We start from the raw sequence: 23,239 nt of genomic DNA, 5'->3' as shown, positions 1-23,239 counted from the left end.
TGCTATGAATAGGTAAACAATTGTTGATATGAAGGGTAAATGGCTCCAAGTATTGACATGACCAGGACTGAGGAGATATCATGCTACTTCATGCAGACCATTGTCCTCTTGAAAGTCAGTAATCGGATTGTCATCTATATAGGACTTCTAGCTTGTTTGATCAGATGACTTCATCAGTCGGGCAGCAATGTTGAGACTTAAGGTCTGATTTAGATCTTGGTGGATGGGTTACTTTGTCACAATGGTGACGGATATGGCGTCCGCTGAAATATAAATCCTATAGGATATAACAGGATTAATATTTCGGTGGATGGGATATCTGTCATCGTTGTGATGGAGTAACCAGTCCATCAAGATCTAAATCAGGTTCTAGGGCCTTCAGTTATAAGCTAGCGGAGAGGGAACTCCATTGTAATGGTGTTCCCTTCCCGCCAACATAGTAGTCCACCTTCCCTATTAAAATGCAGGCGGAGCATGGTTTGGTCAAGGCATGACTACTCAGTCACTGCTGTGGCCAAACTTCTCCGTAGCTTGGGAGAGGAAGAGCTGCTGCGGAATAAGCTACATGTCCATTTTATTTTTTTTCTGTCTATCACCGCCAAGCGAACTGTGGCAGTAAATAACAGTAAAAAACATAAAATGACACCCTCACAATGGGAGATGACTCCCATGGGAAGAGGGCATTATCTTTTTGAAAAGAAAAAGAGAACGGTTGGGTGCAAGGCCCGTCATGTTGATGAAGCCCTGCACCAAACTGCAAAAAGCATTGAGAGGAACCACTGTGACATAGGTTCCTTACAACGCTATAAGAAATAAATATCTGTTTGGCGGTCATTTCTAAATATGGTGGGTGCGACAAAGTAATTTACTCCGTTGCCCTGATGTAAAAAATGGGCCACCGGCCAGAATATGAATCTAGCCCTAACTCCTAGAGAACAATATCAACCCAAATGTAGCACAACATAAAAGGATGTCTGTGGCCCAAAGAATGGGCGTCTAGTGTTTCACTAGGGTCATTGAGCATTCTGGGGCATACATTGTTGCTATCAAGTGGTTTATTTATAAAATATCAGACCCCATGCATTTTGAGATTAGAATGCATTATTTTAAATAAAATCCCCTATAATAAGTAATTCTCAGGAGGCAGACCACTGACTGGCTGCGCACTGCGCCTTGGAAGAAGTTGCCGCTTGCTTTGAGAGCAAAATACATTTATATCTGGTTCTTCAAGGACATGTGAACGGTACTGATTAGAGATACACTCAATCATTGAGATCAGTGACTGAACAAGAAAGTGAAAGTGACATTTGTGTGTTAGGTGGTTTGACAATATTTTACATCTAACATTGTACATATGCATCATGTGAAAGCCTTCAGGACAGAGTCAGTCAGACTACAGAAATCTAATTGAATATCATATTACCTTGTAAACTTTTGAAGTTTGGATGTAGATTCTGGAACAAACATAGGCAAGGTTCTTCTATGTCTAAATAAAAATGAGAAAACAAAAATAAAATGTACGTGAGGAGTCTTTTCTGTGGAAGTGCATTTAGTATAGGTAAGTCGCTGTAGAAACATCTTATTGTCTTAAGCAAAATAACTGTGTAAATCACTTCACATACTTACAACCACTACAAGCTTTCTACCTAAGAAAATGAGCAACAATGGATCGTTCTAGTCAAATTTTCATTAATGTAGGACTTCTCAGAGTAAAGATATTTTAGCAGCTCCAAACCCCATTGGACATTTATTTAGTTCTACAGTATAGGTAATGTTCTTGAGCTCAAGGAGCAATTGTGATTACAGAGCCTAACTGGAAGCAAATGGAGTGACAGAATTAGAATCAGTGTTGTGAATTACAACTTGGATAGCGCCATGATACAGCGGAAGGGTAGGGTAACAGATTCTGCACATACAGCGCTGCGTAAGTGTACACCAGTAACAAATGTTGGAAAATATACCCATTTTACAGAATATTGTCAAAGCGATAAGGTCAAGAAGAATCCATTTCTGGGATGGCAGAATGATTGCAGGGCCACAGACAGAAACCTGCACCTTGGGACAGACAATACAATTTTTTTTCAATAACAATGCCAACATTTCAGTGCAGATTCATGCATAGATTGATATTCATGAATTAAATGTCAAGCAATATCACAAAGTACTTATAAAATACAATCATTTGAAAAGGTAATAGGGCTGCCCATGACATGCCAACAATATTTTAAAAGTATTTATTTATTTTGCAAATATATGTAACTGACATTAAAAGTGTAAAAGTAATAAAATGTAAAAATAATGCTATATAAAGGTGGTGTCTATATGTTTGCAAACAAATTAAATAAAAAATGATATGTCAAAAAAAGTGGACTGCTTTTAGGTAGATGTGCAAAGGCAAAATACTACTGTAAAGAGAGACAGTGACTGAAATGGACTGACTCAAGGCCCTCATGCGACATGCTGGGATGGCCGGATGGATAGCTCAAAGAGGTGAACCTTTGCTGCTGCAACAAAGAAGTCTGTTACAAAACAATCGGGTAACCCAACAACCCGAAGAACCTGGGAAGCTTGTGATACCCAACAATGGTAGTCCAATCGGAGAAGCCAGTAGAAAGGACAACACTAAATCAATCAGCTTATCCTACTCTCAATTAACAAAACCTGCATCCAAAACCTTGGGGTAGGGGATGAAATATATTTATATTAGTACAGCTAAGTGCATATATCAATATCAATATTTATCACACACAAGGAAGTAAATACATGGATTTGTTTTATATTTGCAAATTTAGCAGTATAAATGAATTCTTTTAAAAATAATATAACATATGATTGCTCCAGTCAGAAAGCGTAGGGAAAGGAAGTGCTAAACAAAAAAAGTGCTAGTAGGTGAAATTTAATAGAGAACAAAAGGAAGAAATCATAAATATATCATAATCAATACAGAAAAGCCTGTCAGCTAAAATTATTGTACAAGAATGTGAACTCATTGAGAAAGGATAACTGTTACAGTCATAATCGCCCTTTCGTGGACCAACTATCCAATCCAGGCTTGGTAAAATGTCGATGTTCCAAACCAGTGAAAGGAAAGAGGACCAATTACAGCCTCACCAGTGGTTCTTCATCAGGACTCAGTAACATAATAGAGGTGAGCAAACTGGAATGTTCAGTCCTCCGGTGAGGAAACTGCTCAAATGGCGAGGGGCAGCTGGCTCCTCGTCACCATGGGAACTAATCAGGTCCCTTAAGGAACAAGCATTTGCAATGCAATAGGTCTCGCATTAGGAAAGTTTGAGCTATTGGTATTGTAAATTACACATTTTTTATTTATGCATTGGTTTTGAAAATAGCGAAATTAATAGCTTTGTCGTTTACAATGCCAATAGTTATAACTTTCGCAAATGTGACACCTATAGCATTTGTAATGCAATATGTGTTGTATTTACGTGACTTAGATGTATTGATATTACAAATAACAATGGCTTTTTTTTTTATAATTAATACTTAAATAAAAGTTATTGTAATTTATAATGGCAATAGCTTAAACTTTTGTAAATAACTTTTGTGAAGATTATGTTCAGTGTATTTTATTGTGACGAAAATCCAAGAACAGAAGTGAAATATTAACATCTTTTTGTGACATTTCTAATAAAGCTTGAAACATTGAGCGAACATATTTGAACCAGTTGTTGTTGAATGGTTGCCCAGATTGATGCTGTAGTGGCGCGGAGTGATGTTGTGGTGGCGACGAGTGATGCTGTGGCGTTCAGTGATGCTGTGGTAGCGCATAGTGATGTTGTGGTGCCCCTGAGTGATGCTGTGGTGGTGCAGAGTGATTCTGTGGTGATGTGATAGATAAGTGAGTGCGATAGAAAGATAGAGTGAGGGCGACAGATAGAGGGAGGGAGGAAGATAGATAAAGTGAGGGCGATAGATAGATAGATAGATAGAGTGAGGGAGATAGATAGATAGATAGATAGATAGATAGATAGATAGATAGATAGATAGATAGATAGATAGATAGATAGATAGATAGATAGATGGTTGTGTGTGGTTGCGTGTGGTTGTCTGTGTGGTTGTGTGTGTGGGGTTGTGTGTGTGGGGTTGCGTGTGTTGTATTTGGGGTTGTGTGTGTGGTTGTGTGTGTTGTGTTTGGGGTTGTGTGTGTGGTTGTGGGGTTGTGTGTGTGGTTGTGGGGTTGTGTGTGGTTGAGTGTGGTTGTGTGTGTGCTTGTTTGTGTGCTTGTGTATGCTTGTGTGTGTGTGGTTGTGTGTGTGTGGTGGTTGTGTGTGTGTAGGAGGTTGTGTGCGTGGGCGGTGTTGTGTGTGTGTGGGGTTGTATGTGTGCAGGGGGTTGTGTGTGTGTGGGGGGGTTGTGTGTGTGGGGGGGTTGTATGTGTGTGGAGGTTGTGTGTGTGGGGATGTGTGTGTGTGGGGTTGTGTGTGTGTGTGGGGTTGTGTGTGTGGGGGGGTTGTGTGTGTGGGGTTGTGTGTGTTATGTGGCAGTTAATTATACTCTTGTACACGCTCTAATTCCTCAATTGATAGTTCTGTAGAAAGATGAAAATACATTTTTACAAAAAGCCACATTATCCGGAGGAGCCTACGAGCAAATCTCGTTTCCAAATATGCAAATAAAAAGCAAATCGAGAGTGACACTATTTAAAGTCGTACAAACAGTTCGTGACAATTAAGGGAACAAGGGGTGAGGATGTGAGCGTTGGTTAAAGGCCAGATCTACCGAATTTGGAACTGGGAGACCCCGTTTAAGTCTCGGCGTCAGCTAATCATCATCTGATTGTGGGCAAAACACTTAAACTTCCCGAGCCCCAAACAAAAGAGTGTGTCCTTGTGTCATGTAACTGGTGCTTGTGTGAAGCGCTCCAATACCTTCGGGCCGAATTTGCTTTACATAAAACTGCAAAAAAACAGGCCGAACTATTTTTTCGGTTAAATCACAAAATGCTTTTAGCAGAAAGAGAAAGAGAGAGAGTATGTGTATTTGCGTGTGTGTGAGATTATTTGGTTGAAAAATACACTAAGCCAGCAATGTTCTACATTCCTTGCGATGTTTCATGGAACATTGCCAAAAGATGATGTCACTTCCTTGAAAGTGGTACAAAAGGGGGTGGTGATGGACGGAGCATCTGAACCAATCAAACACTCACACCCAGTCAAAAGATCTGGGTTTCATCCATCACCGTTCTTTAGCCCACTCTGCCACCCCAGTTCAGACATGGCTATATGCAAATCAGTCTGACCCTGTGCCTCATGGGAACAGTCCAGCCCGAACTGCCAAGCCAGGCCTTCCCTGGACCGGAAACAAGCTTCCAGGGACCGGTTTCTGGCATTACAGCCGTCTTCAGCCCGGCTTGCTTGAATCCAGTGGCAAAGCGAGCAAGGGACTCACGTCTGAGCATACCCTGTCACACTTATGGCGGCCAAAGCAGTACAAAAGGGGGTGGTGATGGCCGGAGCATCTGAACCAATCAAACACTCACACCCAATTTGCTTTACATAAAACTGCAAAAAAACAGGCCAAACTATTTTTTCGTTTAAATCCCAAAATGCTTTTAACAGAAAGAGAAAGAGAGTATGTGTATTTGCGTGTGTGTGAGATTATTTGGTTGAAAAATACACTAAACCAGCAATGTTCTACATTCCTTGCGATGTTTCATGGAACATTGCCAAAAGATGATGTCACTTCCTTGAAAGTTACAGCAGTTTCATTGCTATCATTCTATTTGTCCTACCTCATACATTTCTAGGCCCGCTTCTGAGATTGCCCTTTAAAGGCTGTGCCATGGGTGACCAGCCTGCCGTTTCTGCTAGTGCCGGGCCTCACATTGCAATCATCAGTAAACCAATTTACAATAAGTAATGCGAAACGATCTGCATTTATAAAGACTGAATCTATATGGGAGAAAAAAATAACTTCTTATTAAGCTCTCTGTATGACCTACAGAGACAGTACCCAAGGTGAACAGCTATATTTACAAGGAAACGAACCAAACAATGGAAGTACAGTATCAATTTCAAATTTTATCAGCAAAAAAGCAAACAATCACATTTATTTACAGTACCAACAGGGACAGTGCTGTTGATATCCGGCGCAAGTGCTAAGAAGGAAGGAGAGAAAGGGTGCTCAAGTGTTTAAGTGAAAAGTAAAGAAATCATGCTAAAAAACATTTCAAATATTTACAACAATATAAACAAGCGATAGCTTTCCGCAATTAATAATACAAACAAAGAGCCTGTTCACTTCCTTCCAGGATGAATAATGGAAGGGGAGGGTGGGGGAAACTATGATACAGGCAATTGACAAATTGGGCGTCGACGTTTCGACCCTATTGCTCGTGGGGAATTTACTACCTCGGCTGCGGGTCTTCTTCAGGACATGGGGGGGGGAAGGGGGGGGGGAGGGGAGAAAAGGGCTTGGCCACAATTCACTATGGTTCTGGATGGTCACCTGTAAGATAGAATTAAGGTGGATTTTAGCCCAGATGCTGCTTAAAAGGCAGGTTTATTTACAAAAACATTTTTAAGGGGGGGTACATTACCAATTATTCTTATTTGGTCCAGATTCCGTCAATTTTAGTGGGTCACCTGTTGGGTACAAGGTAGGATACTAGTCAGTGATCAGCTCCCTAAATGGTCACTAACTACAATTGGCAAAAACTCTTTGTATGGAGTGTCCGATAACTCACCTATCTGCAAGACAGTTTAATTGCCGGTGAGTGGACTCTGACAGCCTGGGGATCCAATCTATAGGAGAGGAATACCCTGATTAGTTCCAAGTAGGACATAAAGCCCATCTAACTTAAAGCTTTAGTGGTAGGTGTGGAAATGCACTTACCAATATATTTTTCTTATAGGCTGTAGATTACCGGCGCCCCCACGGGCAGTCCGGTGTTAGTTTTAACGGACCACTCCTGTGTTGCTGGTCAGGTTGCAGCGTGTATTCGCTGGTTAAATGGCCCTCGTTTTATCACGAGCCGATATCTAATAAAAAAATTTGGGAAGCAGACACATTACTTGTATGGCCGCTTCGCGTTATGCCGTTTTTATTTGCAAAAGGGCGGGGGTATTGTTTTTCGAAGGCCCTGTTTAGAGAAAATCTTACCTAAATTCAGGCTCTCTCCGAGAAATAACCCCGGTCGGGGTTTATCGTTTTCCAAACGGAACGAGTCAAGCGTCCAGACTCTGTTGCTACTACCGCGTAGTGATGGTAATCACGCGTGGCTTTGTCAACCAATGGCCTGAGACTTGGCTCGGGCTTGTCATACTATTTCACGCAAACCCAGACGCTACTACCACACTATCACGTGTGCTGTTTAGTCCAATGTGCTTACACTTGGCACAGCGCGTGAACACAAAAGGGGGACTACAAATTTGTCAAGATAAATCGGATAATAAAAGGAAGGGCTTATTTAAATTACTTTCTGGTTCTTTTAAACCCCGTCCAGGATGAAATGCTCATGCAATACTTTGGATGACCTGTGCATGCGTGCTACTCGCAACAGATGTGCTACATTTTTTTACTTAAATATATACAAAGTTGGTTCATAATTGTTGTTCTTCTTATTTACACAATAGATTACACATAAACAATAATACAAATTTTACAGTATACATAATGTGTCTATACAGAACACGAGACATCTATTACATGTACATTGACTCTCACTACTACATCATTTGTCGCCAGAGCGCCGCAGTTGGCAGAGTGGCCTCTGGGTGTGTTAAACTATGGACTAGATGCATCTCTTCGACACAGTAAATCGGGGACTGAATGACCGTGAGGAAGTCATGAGACAGATGGTGTCAATTAGGAATAGATGAAGGACTAACGGGACATTGTACCAAGTCCACGCCTTGTCTAGACCTAGAGTTCACCCTCTATCGACAGCCACAGATGTTGACAGATGACAAATGGCAGATGGGAATATTCTCTATATATTGCATCTAGTCCATAGTTTAACACACCCAGAGGCCACTCTGCCAACTGCGGCGCTCTGGCGACAAATGATGTAGTAGTGAGAGTCAATGTACATGTAATAGATGTCTCGTGTTCTGTATAGACACATTATGTATACTGTAAAATTTGTATTATTGTTTATGTGTAATCTATTGTGTAAATAAGAAGAACAACAATTATGAACCAACTGTGTATATATTTAAGTAAAAAAATGTAGCACATCTGTTGCGAGTAGCACGCATGCACAGGTCATCCAAAGTATTGCATGAGCATTTCATCCTGGACGGGGTTTAAAAGAACCAGAAAGTAATTTAAATAAGCCCTTCCTTTTATTATCCGATTTATCTTGACAAATTTGTAGTCCCCCTTTTGTGTTCACGCGCTGTGCCAAGTGTAAGCACATTGGACTAAACAGCACACGTGATAGTGTGGTAGTAGCGTCTGGGTTTGCGTGAAATAGTATGACAAGCCCGAGCCAAGTCTCAAGTCATTGGTTGACAAAGCCACGCGTGATTACCATCACTACGCGGTAGTAGCAACAGAGTCTGGACGCTTGACTCGTTCCGTTTGGAAAACGATAAACCCCGACCGGGGTTATTTCTCGGAGAGAGCCTGAATTTAGGTAAGATTTTCTCTAAACAGGGCCTTCGAAAAACAATACCCCCGCCCTTTTGCAAATAAAAACGGCATAACGCGAAGCGGCCATACAAGTAATGTGTCTGCTTCCCAAATTTTTCTATTAGATATCGGCTCGTGATAAAACGAGGGCCATTTAACCAGCGAATACACGCTGCAACCTGACCAGCAACACAGGAGTGGTCCGTTAAAACTAACACCGGACTGCCCGTGGGGGCGCCGGTAATCTACAGCCTATAAGAAAAATATATTGGTAAGTGCATTTCCACACCTACCACTAAAGCTTTAAGTTAGATGGGCTTTATGTCCTACTTGGAACTAATCAGGGTATTCCTCTCCTATAGATTGGATCCCCAGGCTGTCAGAGTCCACTCACCGGCAATTAAACTGTCTTGCAGATAGGTGAGTTATCGGACACTCCATACAAAGAGTTTTTGCCAATTGTAGTTAGTGACCATTTAGGGAGCTGATCACTGACTAGTATCCTACCTTGTACCCAACAGGTGACCCACTAAAATTGACGGAATCTGGACCAAATAAGAATAATTGGTAATGTACCCCCCCTTAAAAATGTTTTTGTAAATAAACCTGCCTTTTAAGCAGCATCTGGGCTAAAATCCACCTTAATTCTATCTTACAGGTGACCATCCAGAACCATAGTGAATTGTGGCCAAGCCCTTTTCTCCCCTCCCCCCCCCCCCTTCCCCCCCCATGTCCTGAAGAAGACCCGCAGCCGAGGTAGTAAATTCCCCACGAGCAATAGGGTCGAAACGTCGACGCCCAATTTGTCAATTGCCTGTATCATAGTTTCCCCCACCCTCCCCTTCCATTATTCATCCTGGAAGGAAGTGAACAGGCTCTTTGTTTGTATTATTAATTGCGGAAAGCTATCGCTTGTTTATATTGTTGTAAATATTTGAAATGTTTTTTAGCATGATTTCTTTACTTTTCACTTAAACACTTGAGCACCCTTTCTCTCCTTCCTTCTTAGCACTTGCGCCGGATATCAACAGCACTGTCCCTGTTGGTACTGTAAATAAATGTGATTGTTTGCTTTTTTGCTGATAAAATTTGAAATTGATACTGTACTTCCATTGTTTGGTTCGTTTCCTTGTAAATATAGCTGTTCACCTTGGGTACTGTCTCTGTAGGTCATACAGAGAGCTTAATAAGAAGTTATTTTTTTCTCCCATATAGATTCAGTCTTTATAAATGCAGATCGTTTCGCATTACTTATTGTAAATTGGTTTACTGATGATTTCATTCTAAATCTATAGTCAAGGACCACTGTTATTATATCATAAATACCCAGGTCCTTTTTGATTTTGTGGGTGAACACCCCATTAATCTAAGGGCCTCACATTGCATCACATATTCGGCCGAAACCGCAGTGTAATTAAATGAAGCATGTTCTACTCGTGAAGTTCACACAGATCACCGCAAGGCCTTCTCTGGTATCTGATGCCAGTTCAGCGTGGGAGATGATTGCCATAGCTTCCATTCCACGCTATAGTGTATTTCCTGTAATCTAACATTTAGCAGTAGAATGTAAACTACACTTTCTGGGAGCGAAGTATGTCTTCTCGTAATTCAAAGCAATGAGTTTCACAATTCACTGTAAACACATGTTAACGTAATGTGAGCATAGTTCGCAATGGGGGGCACTGTACTTAGTCTCTGGTGTACCTTTGCAGTGACGATGGCCACATCTGCTCTGCACTACCGCTGTGGCCATAACTCAAAATAAAGGATGCTCACATTTCCAGACTTGGAACCAGATGTACCAAACATGTTTCCCCAAAATACAGGCTTTGCGGGAGCTGCGCATCTATAATAGGCCTGCGTGGCTGCAGGCAGAATACAATTAGCCGTGCAATGTGCAGGTGAAGTCCCGGGGGCGGGGCGCTCTAATTACCGCGCCCGTGTACTCTTCACCAGAGCTGCTAACGAGCCCTAGGACGGGCTCCCATTCCGAGGCGTTAATGAGGCCGCATAGGACAGGGCCACTGTGTGCAGAGAGTGGCACACTAGGACGGCCTCTGTGCAGACATCCTCGGGGTCGCACATGTTGGGAAAAATGGTTTGGGGCAAGGACCAGGCGCTATAGGGCTTCAAAGGCAAACAGAATATGGATAATTCAGACAAAAAGTGACATAGTGCTACTTGGGTAAACGCGTCAGGGGTCAAAAGGGTACACGGACCAGAAGAATAAGGTACATAAATAGAAGAAAAAAACATGAGTCAGGGAGCATAGCAGAGGGGGACAGAGAATGGCGGTCAGGGAGCATGGAGAGTAGGCGCTATAAAGACCAGGAAGTAAAGTGGGGTCCACAGGTGAGAAGCAGCATAGGAACAATAGGAGCAGAGGGAGGGGCAGGGAAGCCAGTCTGCATAGGCAGAAGGAAACAAAAGGACACCGAGGAAAGGCGACCTGAGATCATGGGACCCAAGCAGCAGAGGGACGAAGGACGGCAACCCCTTTAAGGTGTAGCCTAGAATTACAAATAGGCAGATGCATCCGGAAACATAGTGTTAATGGGCACAAGCGCACAGAGGGAAAGGCATCGGGGACAAGGGAACACAGGAGGCACCGTGACCCGCGGGCTGGAATAATGACAAGCAAAAACGATAATAAAAAGAAAGGTTGGGGGTGAGACAGAAAGCGAGACAGAGAGAGGAAATGAGAGGAGATATAATGAGACAGTGTGAGAAAGGAAAGAACGGAGACGACAGAGATAGGGGGGAAGAACAAAAGAAAGAATATATCGCCAAAGATTTTTGTTTTATTTTTTCACTGCAGCAGACTACAAGCAGGAAGTGGGATAAGGAAGGGGGTGGCAAATGGTGAGCACTTTTGCGGCCGCTTTGGTGTTCTCAGTGGCCGCGCGGCTCACTGAGAACATCAAAGCGGCCGCAAAAGTCCTCCCAAAGGCTGCAGGCAGACAAATGGTGCGCGAGCCCGGCGCACATGCACTATGCCCGATCTGCCTGCAGACTTTGGGAGCATTTTTGAAAGTCCCTACTAAACAAAGATGGCTCAGCAAAACCTAAAAATAGCCCTGGAGACAGGTTGAATTAATGTGTTCATACAAATTGACCCATGGGTCTAAGTGTAAGTGCAGCGTTGATCTATGTGCTCATGTAGCGTAGATGGGGTATTCCATTTCAAACATTAGTACCAGCTCAAGAGTCATCCTGTGATAGGGTAGGTGATTGGCCTCTGACAAGTTTTAGATGTGCAAGATCTATGAGGGATGAGAAGGTAAAAAGTAATAGTGACCACCAGAGGAAGCAAAACATTGTTACCCCCTCAGAGATTTTCGTTAAGTGTAATAAATGCATGGTTTGTCACAATGTAGAGAATGTAGCAGTGAGTGCACACCTTCCAGGAAAATGATCAAGATAAAGGGTAGGCTAACATGTAGGACTGGTTTTGAAGTCTATATGCGTACGTTACCTTGCCCACAAATATACATAAGAAGCACCACAATGCCATTACATCCGCACATTCTACATCTGAGTGCAATTAAGAAAGGGGACATGTCTTACCCAGCAGCCTGGCATTTCAAATCAACACATGAGGGAGTGAATCTAGAGTGAAATACAGTGAGATAAACACATATTCCCAAGAACATCAGGGGAAGGAGCTAGAGAACGTGACCGTAGGAGCCTAGAGGTAGCCTCATCTTCGATATGGACAGCATGTAACCCTTTGGCTTGAATACAGACGAAGAACTGATTACTTTCCTCTAAATGGAGTAATGTCCAATTATCCAATATGATATAATTCATAATTTAATTTTTAACTATTTTGTTGCTATATATATTGATGGATGGTTTCCTTTACAAAATGACATGCTTTTCCTCTCTAGCCTTTCTCTTTTTTAAAGATATCCATTTTGAGCACTAGTGTGATTAAGCCCACTTGGGCTCAACTGATTAATAGAACAAAAAGGGATGTGGTAACAGAAGGACAATTTCTCTGGCGTTTTTTTCTGTGCATCAAATTTTGTATGTCATTTAATAATAACAAAAAGTGATTTTTTGGGGATATTATTCCCTATGTGATGCAGTGTTGTATTACAAGTGCCTGGCGGTAATTGCTGCATAAGATTGATTTATGCAGTATGTGAATACATTAGCAGCCACATGCACTATTGATCAATTTGGGATTGTGGTTCAGTGGGAAAACAGATAAGAGTATATATCACAACACCACTGTGTAGTTATGGCTCAGCCCCATTCTCTATTGAAAAGGCATTTATTGATAAGATTATAACATTGACTCCAGTGGAAGAAACTGTAACAGATTTGGCAAATACAAAGTTTAGGCAGATAAGGTACTGCAAGCCAACTTTCATGCAATTCCAGCAGGAGGAAAAAAAAGGGGGAAAAAGGGAATTTTTCCTATTTTAGCTCCTTTATGAACATGTGTTCGTCCCTATGGCAAAGAAAACGGTAAACGTTTTACTTCAAACGACATGAAAGCAGAACTTTACTCAGATAGTGTGTTCCAGTGGACTTGTGTAAATTTGTTAAGTAGTTTTTTTTTATTTGTAGAGCAGGCTTTAAAGGGATGACACTTTTGCTATTTTATCAGTTTTAGTCCAGAGGTTTAATGACTTTGGGCCCATCGCTTCCTTTAGACAGGTGGACCTAAGAATTTAACTGACTGAATCCCGGTTGGCACCGTTGATGGAATACTTTGGTTATTGGAGGAAGGACATTACACTGCCGGTCTAGTTAGGGTGGACGGTGTGATGTCCTTTTTCCCCTGTCCGTCACCGCCAGGAAAATCCTTAACGCGAGGGACAGGAAAAACCCTCACCTCCCCACCCTAGGAGAAAACTCCCTCTGTGTGGAGGCATTATTTTATTCTTTTTCACTTTGGGAATTTGTTTTTGAAAATTTTTAAATAATATTAAACGTTTGGTGGACAGTTGTCAAAATGGCCTGCGGTTGTCCTCCAAAGTTTTCGTATATTGAAAGGAACAGGTTACATTCAATGTACAGAGATGACTGCTGGGCCACAGTCCGTCTCTTAATCTGCAAAAGGTAGTCAGCCAGGGTGGCAGAGGTAATGCTCTAAACCACTCTGACTGGCTGTACTCCGCCCGCCAAATTTTAAACCAGACCCTTGATCTGCAGACTGAAACTTTAAAAAATAAGTGTCTCACATTTATCAAGGTAGATTTCTGTTGCTGTCAAAATTTTCGGGTCCGAAGAGAAAAACCTGAGGTTGCAATGATTGGCTGGCAGCAACAATAAAATTACTCTTGCGGCTGCCATTACAGGACCCAGGACATGGTCCCTGCATCCTGAAAAAAACAGACCGCGGAAGGGGCCAAGGGAAGCACAGTCTGATTCCCAGGCCATAGTGGGAGGACCTTTTATGAGCTCCCTCCCCCAAAACATAAAACACAAAATATTGTCCAAATGTGATAGTTTGCAGACTAGAGTCCTAGACCGCGAGACAGTACACCTTAAATGGAAGTAGTGGTCAGCAGCCTTGAGAACTGGGCTGCGGACCAGCAGTCCCCAGCCTCAACAACTTGACTGGCCACTTTGAATGAAATCTTAAGTGTGTCAGTGGTCTGTGACCTAACTACCAAATTCCACAGACCACCAATGCCACTCTAGGTGTAGCACATCCAGGGACTCTAAATTAGTTTATGAACCACAGACACATTTGTGAGCTGATTAAAATTAAGAGTATACTTTCCCTTCACACAATAGTTCATTAGGTGTACTCTAGGCCCACATAAAAAATGAGTGGGTCATTCACATCCAACTCAACTTCTTTTCAGAGTGCTCAACTCATACCCCACTCCTGAGTTTTGGGCCCCAGCTTTTACTCAGCCCCAGTTTGATGATCGCCCCAGAACTTTACAGGAAGAAGCTGAGGTGAAGTGTGAAGATTTGACAAATGGTGCAAAAGTTATAAGCAAACAGAAATACAACTACCCAGTGGGACCTCGTCCCTGGGAACAAAAATGTACATTTTGTTTTAATATCGGCCCCAGAGTGGGCCAGGGCCCAAGCAATTAGCAAATGTTGTTTATAGGGGAGGCAAACATGCATTCCCCCGCCCAAAAACTTCTAGGGGACCCAGTTACCTGCGGGCAATCTGTTAATTAATAGGAAGGGGGTGAGCAGTCCCCCTCCCCGAGCATTTAAAAGGACTCAGGGATCCTATCCCTCGGGCCAGTATATTAATGGGGAGCGTGAGTCCCCACTCCCAGAGCCATACAAGGGTCCTGGCGACCTACTATTGTTCTTCATGGTTGTTCCGTGAACACTGCTTGCAAAGTTATCTGGGATATTTTACCCCTCAAGGGTTAGTTATTACAACTATATCCTGTATGTTGTGGGTGGATTTCTTCTCTAAAGAGAATATCCACTTCTATGGTTCTTTCTCTTCTTTAAGAACATTCTGAGTTGTTGTCCCCATATACTTCGATATCCTAGGGTTGTGGGTGTAGTTACACTTCTCCTATCTTGAGGTTCGATGTCCCCTACCTGTTTGGGACATTTTCACCTCTAATCAGCAGTAGCCCCTTTTGTAGGATTAGTTTGCAGACACTCCTCCGGGTGGGGTATAGCTATGGCATTTAATTAAAAAGTTAAGGAATCTGCAGCTAGATGTCTGTATCAGATGAACATGGTACTTCCCTTCAGTAACGCATTATCTGATCAAGGCATAGTCTAGCCGCAGATTCCTTAACACCCTACCCATCTCCCCGTTCTGTGAATGATCTGTAGTGTAAGGGGTATTTCCTTTTACAGCCCTGTTGTATACACCAGGGTTCAGTGTTACATGTTGCTATGTACTTCAACAAACCATTTGGTCTTTCCTTACAGGCGTTGTCTGGGTATTGACAGACCATTCATTACCACTTCCTAATTACTTGATTCAAAGATGCAGCTATATTTTTTGGCACACTGTTTTTAAAGCCAGTTTGTATAGTGGCTGCGGGTTTTGGCGTGCAAGGTTTCACAGAAGAAACTGATGTCAGCGCACCGGAGGGGACTTATATGACTCCGCTGACGTCACAACTGGAGTTAAGGCCAATAAGGAGTCATACGATGTTGTCCCCTGGTGCACAAAGGTTCTGATGGTGAAAATAAATCTGGATCCAGGCTGGGGAGAATTCAAAAGTTAAGGAATCTGCGGCTAGATGTCTCTATCAGATCTTCACATTTTCTAATAGAAAGAGATAAAATGATCTACAAGCCAGCACATGATGAAGATAGAAGAGTTTTACATGGGCCTTGTCACAGTGTTCACAGCAGTCTACTCCACAAATTATACAGTGCTCCACCACCATGAAAATCGTATTTTGCCTCAAAAATAGTTCCCGAGAGTCTGGCATGGCTTCCACATTGCTTATGGCTGCAGGAATCAGTGAGCATCAAAGGACATAATGAGGCCTGCAGCTGAACTGGGGCAGAGGTCAGACTTTTTGGCTCCACCTAGATAAGTGTGGTGGATGAGCACAACAAGCAGGTGGAAGCTGAAAGCCATAAGCCATGGGTGATTTCCCCACTGACATCTGGGATCTCTCCCTACTTCCTCTAGGCTTGAGTTTTGTCTTTGGAGCAGGCTCCGTAGATGGGACACCGGGGCCTCTGTGGGAGACAGGACACACAACCAGCCACTAAGGTCTCAGTGAGGAGAGAAACTCTTTTCAAAGTGCAAAGGCAGCATGGAAACAATTTGTGCACTAGCCAGCTTGTATGCGGGAAAGACCTCTGTGTACTCAGTGATGCTGAAGTCAGATGAGAGAGCAAGAGACCATCTAGAGCATGTTGGCAAGAAGGGAGCAGTCCTTCAACACCTTTCATACTGATACAATAAAAACATCTATGGAATCTGTTGAAGGAAAGATGCAGGAGCTGGTTGCTAGAGACTTGCATGTGGAGATACAGTTAGTGACTACATACACCGCTTTGCCGAAATTGGAGGGACAGACACATTTGGCCAAGGCTGCCTTCTTAAGACTTAAGTTACTTGAGGTGGGAAGTCTGGTGAAGATGGAGAGTAAATATGAGCTGCTGAACAATTTGTGGAAGACTTCCCATCTCAGGGTGCTATTTGAACCTGTTTCCATGGAGGCAGAATCATTCTTAACAGCAATGTTAGAAATGTTGCTACAGTCTCTGTGAACTCTCTGGCTGTTCTCATTTAATTTCCTCTATAGAAGTTACGACCATCAGCCAACCTAAAGAACATTGATACTTCTATGCTACCCTTTTAAGTAACCTTCTCCCTATAGTCCTTCACTACAAAAAGCAAATGGTGCTGACAGCTTGATGCCTGGGGACAATATGTTGTGACTTGACATAAAGTTTGCACCTCTGTCAGATACTACCTCCTTAGGGAAACCCACTCTTGAGAACACTCCCAAGAGGGCTCTTGCCATAACAGGTGCTGTAGTGGTCCTCAGAGGAATAGCTTCTGGGTACCTAGTGGCATGGTCCACCACCACTAGGATAAACCTGTGCCCAGATGCTGTCTGAGGATCCATTGGACCAACAATGTCATTCCCCACTCTTTCAAAGGGAACCCCCACCACAGGTAGTGGTATCAGGGGGACCTTTGTAGTGCCACCTGCTTTACCACTGGCTTGACAGGTTACACAGGAGCGACAAAACTCCTTTGTGTCTTCAGACATGTGGGGCCAGTGAAAGTGAGGAACAATTCTGTCCCAAGTCTTGTTCTGGACCGGGTGTCCTGCTAAAGGAATATCATGGGCTAGTGTAAAACGGAAGCCCCTGAACTTTAGTGGTATAACCAACCTCCTGGGTGTACCAGGCTTGGGGTCTCTACTCTCCGAGTACAGGAGTCCATCATACCAATAAATCTTATAGGTGTCACTAGCATTCCCAGCAGCCTCAGCAACAGCTTGCTGTCTGAGGGGTTCAAGAGACGGGCAGGGCAGCTCAGCTGCTCCTGACTCAGATCTGCACTGGAAGGGCCCCCTGTCCCCAAGAACTCAACCTGATCAGGCTTAAGCACCAAAATTAGCAGGGGACACCTCAACAATAAACTTGAAACGGTTAAAGTGGACAAGTGCCACACTCCCGCAAATAGCTCAAGATGCAAAGACTTTGCTGCACAAGCTTACCATAAATAAAGAACTAACCATGGAAACGTGGGTTGCCTTTGTGGATAAATTACCAAAGACCAAACTCCATGCCAACTTAAGGCATAAGGTAAAGAACATTAGCCACCTTAGCCATGCAACACGTTCTCTAAGAAGGCACCTGCGACAGTCCGTGAAGAGAGCACAAGGTCACAGTTTGCAATCCATGGCATGGCAGGACGTACGTCACATTAAGAAACTCTACAAGAAACAAATATGGATCAAAAAAAACACGAGGCCACTGACTTTTGGACAAAAATAATACATAACGCAAAAAAATCTGATTCCAGAGCATTTTGGTATCAAGTAAATACACTTAACAGATCATCTAGCCCTATATGCATGACCTGTATTACGGAAAAGGCATGGACACAGCATATAGTTCACACCTTCGCAATAAATTCTATGAAACCTCCCTCATTAACAGCAATTTCACTATTCCAAAGGTCCAATGCAGATGCAATAGCGCCTGAACCACATGAGGAAGCAGATATATTACAAATAATAAAGAAAAGCAGAAAAGATAGTGCACCAGGACCGAACGGCGTTCCTCAGGCAATTTACAAGGAGGACCCTCACTTTTGGGCCAGTAATTTTTACAAATTGTTTCGGATATTAAACATCGGTGGTCGGATTCTGGAAAGCTGGCGAGGGGCGATCATCAACCCAATTTATAATGGTGGTGACCGAAAAAATCCTGTAAATTACCGCCTGATAGCGCTTATTGATGCCGAGGCAATGTATTATGCCTCATTGGTATTAGCTGACCTTACAAAATGGACTGATAATAACAACATAATACCTGTAAACCAGTCAGGGTTCCGCCGTGGCATAGGCACCATGGCAAACGCTGTAGCTATAAGCCTGATTGCCGAAAAAAGCCTTCAAATTCATCAAGTCCTACACCTATGTTTCGTGGACTTTAAGGCGGCTTTTGACCGTGCCAGCCGACAATTACTTTGGTCCAAATTGAAGCAGCAGGGCCTGCCGGATGCGATCTTAAGCCCAATAATGGAATTATATACCAACACCTGGATGCAGGTAAAGATTGATAACGGTAATCGGCTCACGAGGAAGATCGGCACCCATGATGGTCTTAAACAAGGCTGTGTCCTGGTGCCCCATCTGTTTAACTTATTCCTGGCCGACCTGACACCAAGGCTTGATGGGATCAATGCACATCCTCCACGCTTAGGAACAATGCCCCTCACGCATCTCTCCTAAGCTGATGACGTTGTTCTCCTTAGCCAGACGAAAATAGGATTGCAACGTCTCATAAACGCACTAGCTGAATATACTAAACAGAACATTCTGCAAATAAATACCACGAAAACAAAGGTCATGATTATAACTCACCGTCGTACAAAAGTACTGAACTACATAATTGATAACAATAAATTGGAAGTAGTGGATCATTATAAGTACTTGGGCATATACTTGGACACACGGTTCACTTTCTCCGCGCACTTCAATGACATCGAGAATAAAGGGAAGGCGCTACTCCATGCATTCAGCAGTTTATCCAAATCACTTAAGGGCCTCCTGTTCACCCCCCTTTTAACTGTCATCAAAGCCAAGCTACTCCCAACAATAGCCTATGGCAGCGTGGTACATTGTGGAAAAAGTGCGCCGCTCTTGGATAAAATTCAAACTAGGGTGTATAAACGCATATTCAGATTGCCATGCGACGCCTCACCAGCCCAGGTACGGCTCGAATTTGGATTGAACTGTCAAACATTGCAAAAAAAATAAGACACAGTTAGATTCTGGTACAATGTGTGGCTAAACCGTGAGATACAAATTAACTTTGCCATCTGGGAAGCCATGCAAGGCAACCCAAACTCCCAGCATGCAAAGTATTTAAAATCCTCCTTAGAAATCACAGCACTGGAGTCATTGTGGCAAAAGCAGTTACCAGTGTTCTCATTCAAGCAGGCTGCAAAAAAGGCAGCTAACCGGCACTCGTTGTTTGATGATAAAACAACCCTGAGACAACGTACACACTCCTGGATGATAATCCAATCATATAAGAAGCTGGCCCCGGCACCCTATCTAGGGCTAGCTTTTTCCTCTTATCTGAAATCCAAATGCCTAACCCTACGAATGGGTAATTTTCCTACAAATGCTGACCAACCGGGTTGGAGAACACCAGGCTCAATGGAGTGTAACTTATGTGGCGCTGCGTTACAAGATCTTATACATCTGATCTGCATTTGCCCACAACTAGACAGTGAACGTCGGTACCTGCTCAAGGCAAAATTTAACAAACTAGGCATCCGCACTTGTCGCTCAGCCATAGTCCAAGTGATGGACTCAGCGGACCCTCAATTTATTTGTGGAATAATCAAATATGTTATCAATTTTGAAAAAAAACGGAAATTGTGTCAAGACCTACTACTGTGATCTTCCTGAACTTTTTTTAACCTGTTTTACAGAATCTGAACTTGCACTTTTAATTTTTTATATCAGTACCACAGTTATGTTTATCTTTTAAACCAATGTCTGTTTTATTATTTGATAAGAATGTGCTCTCTTTGATCTATCCTAAATAATTGTTGCATTTTATATTGTAATGGTTTTTATTAACTACACAATAAAGATTTTTTTTTCCTCTGGGACAGTTCCTTCTTCAGGCTCACAATCATCTCCCTCAAGAGACTGATCATCACTCTGAGTCAGGGGGGAAGGCACTGCCTTAACCCTACTGCTCCTCTTCTTGGAAGGCACCTGGTCCATTATTCCAGAATACAGGGCCTGTTCAGTGTTAGACTTTTTGACCTGTGACTTAGTCACTGCAAGGACATGTGCTGAGATTCCTAACATTTCTGCATGTGTCCTAAACTCCACTTGAGACCAGGCTGAAGTCTCTAGGTCATTGTCAAGCAATCATTCAACAGGGAGGTCTGCACTTACCACAACCTTCTTGAGCCCAGTTACCCCTCCCCAGGAGAATATAACAACTGCCAGGGCATGGTTGGTCCTGACATTGCTAGCTTTGGTCACTTGGTACATCTCACAAAGTATGATCTGTCCAGGGTCCACAAAGTCTGGTGTCACCATTGTGACATTTGCCCCTGTATCCCTGTAGGCCAAAGCCTCTTTTCCATTTATCAAAGGCCGGTGTCTGTACTTGCCTAGGTTACTGGAACTCACAGAGAAGGACATATCCATGCCTCCATCTCAGACTAACACAGCCTGAGTTGGAACTCTGACTAGGCCAGAGCCCATCTCAGCTCCCAAGGTCAACCCTACTACACCCTTCTGCTGAGAATCACAACTTGAAGCTGAACTAGGGGGGGGGGGGGGACAGTTGCCTTAGGGGCAATGGTGGCTGGAGCTGCATCTTTCTTGGTGCAGTCACTTGTCCAATGGCTATTCTGCTTACAGATTTTGCACCATAGTTTCTTTTGGCCTTTGTCTTTCTTAGAAGATTGGGAATTCCCACCATTAGAAGCATTTTGGGGACCGTGTAAAGACTTCTGGTCTTTACCCTTCTCCCCCACCTTTTTGATCTTGCTTCTTTTGGTCACCACCTTGGTTCTGTACCTTCTGCTTCACCCTGGTTCTGACGCCATTTGTCTGCCTTCTTTCCCAATTCTTGGTGAGAGGTCAGATCAGAGTCTACCAGGTGCTGATGCAACAGCTGATTTTGACAGTTATTAAGGATCTGCTTCCTTGTGATTAGATTATACAATCCTGTATAGTGCCACACTTTACTGGCCAGTAACCAGCCCTCCAGAGCCTTAGTAGCACAATCAACAAAGTCAACCCAGTCCTGAGTCTGTGTCTTTTGGGTATCTCTAAACTGTATTCTATACTGCTCAGTGGTTAGGCCAAACCCATTTATTAGAGCACTCTTCAGGACTTTGTAATCATCAGCATCCTCTAACCTGACAGTGAGGAGCTTGTCTCTACCTTTGTCTGCAAAGGAGAGCCACAAGATTGCTGCCCACTGCTCCTGTGGTACCTTCTGTACTTTGCAGGCCCTCTCCAGTGCAGTTATCCATTTGTGGATGTCATCCCCACTCTGGTAGGGAGGGACAATCTTGTTTAACTTTCTATGGTCATAAGACCTTTCCCTACTACTAGGGAGGTTGCTGCCACCATGGGGCTCTAGCCCCATCTTTTTTTCTTTCAGCATTTTCAAGCTCTAGGGACTCCCTTTCTAAGGCTACTTTCTGTCTCCTTATTCTCAGTTGAGCTTCTTCAAGCCTCAGCTGTCTCTCTCTCTCTTCTCTGAGGAGGTGTCCCTCCTGTGAGAAGAGACAGAAGTCCCTATAGATGTACCAGAATGACAAGATTCCACTGAAGGTGATCTGGGTCTTCTAGGCACACTCCCAACTCTTCCTGGAGGGACAAAGAGGGGCCACTTTGGCCTTCCTCTTCTCCGGGAAGAGCTGGATTGTCCAGGTCTAGGTCATGGCCACCTTCCTGGCCAACATCAGAGTCTGAGTCCTGGTGGGGTTCCCCACTGGGCCCTTCCTCATCTGCTGTACCCACCCCACTGCCTGCCCTTCCAGGCTCTGTAGCCCATCTAAAGTCATCTAGCAGCAATGCCTCTATTAGGCGTTGAGTATTGGGATTCTGTCCTGTCTTCAATTTCCTCATAGCACACAGAGACCTTAACTCTTGGAAAGGGAATGTGCCATAATTGGATGTCGGTACGTGACTGACATCTGGCAGAGACCCACTAGGTCCTGGCCTTGAAGACATGACTGTGAGGTGTGGTGTATACACTATCTACACTACTTGTTTACCTACTAAACCTCTCTTGAGTTGTAGAAAGGGTGCACTTAAGCCCTTGACACACAACTTTAAGTTCAGTAGAACTTACTGTATTTAAGCTTGTATTATATGTACCTCTGGTACCTTTAGTGGTTTTCAAATGATCACACACTTGAGAGATTATCTGGTAAAACAATGGCAAGCTGGAATCCCACACACTGCACACCAATGTGAGAAGTTGGCCTGGCATATGCTGTCCACTATTCTAGTGGGCCTCTTGCACCAGACCAAACGACCCTTATTGGTGGTAGGTTTAAAGACAACCTATATAGAAAGCTATCCTAGTGGTAGCTGTGGAGAGCAGCCTTCAGGCTAAGGCTTGTTTTAACAGTCTATAATCTCATGTAATGACCAAATGAAAGGAGAATCACACCAGGTATATATATATATATATATTACCTACTGGCGGTCGCCAGTAGGTAGTTATAGTTAGGATTGTTTTCCATAGGAAATCCGCAACATTCTATTGGGAATAACTTTGGCGCCGAATGAGGGATCTGCCTGTAATTTTCCTTAACTTTGCCTCGCTGCGCTCCGCTCCTTCCCTGAAAGTTTCGGGGGGGATCCGTCAAGCGGGGGCTGAGATAAAAGGGGGGTCCCAAAACGTGTTTTCCCCATGTTAATTTCCATAGGGCGGTTGGACTCACTTTTAGCCCGAATGGCTGAATGGATTTCCACCAAACTTGGCAAAATTG

General features: G+C 43.3%; 1 protein-coding gene across 1 annotated transcript in view; it reads right to left on the bottom strand.

Moving 5' to 3' along the window:
- Positions 1–23,239, bottom strand: part of B9D1 (B9 domain containing 1) — a 503,829-nt gene that overhangs the window by 226,458 nt on the left and 254,132 nt on the right. The window contains exon 5 of the mRNA XM_078665170.1: positions 1,424–1,486. Within this exon, the coding sequence (XP_078521296.1) occupies positions 1,424–1,486 (63 nt within the window). The remainder of the gene's footprint in view (positions 1–1,423; positions 1,487–23,239) is intronic.

The sequence above is a fragment of the Lissotriton helveticus genome, chromosome 10 (genome assembly GCF_964261635.1).
Source record: "Lissotriton helveticus chromosome 10, aLisHel1.1, whole genome shotgun sequence".
Lineage (NCBI taxonomy): Eukaryota > Metazoa > Chordata > Amphibia > Caudata > Salamandridae > Lissotriton > Lissotriton helveticus.
This window is presented reverse-complemented; position numbering and strand designations above follow the sequence as displayed.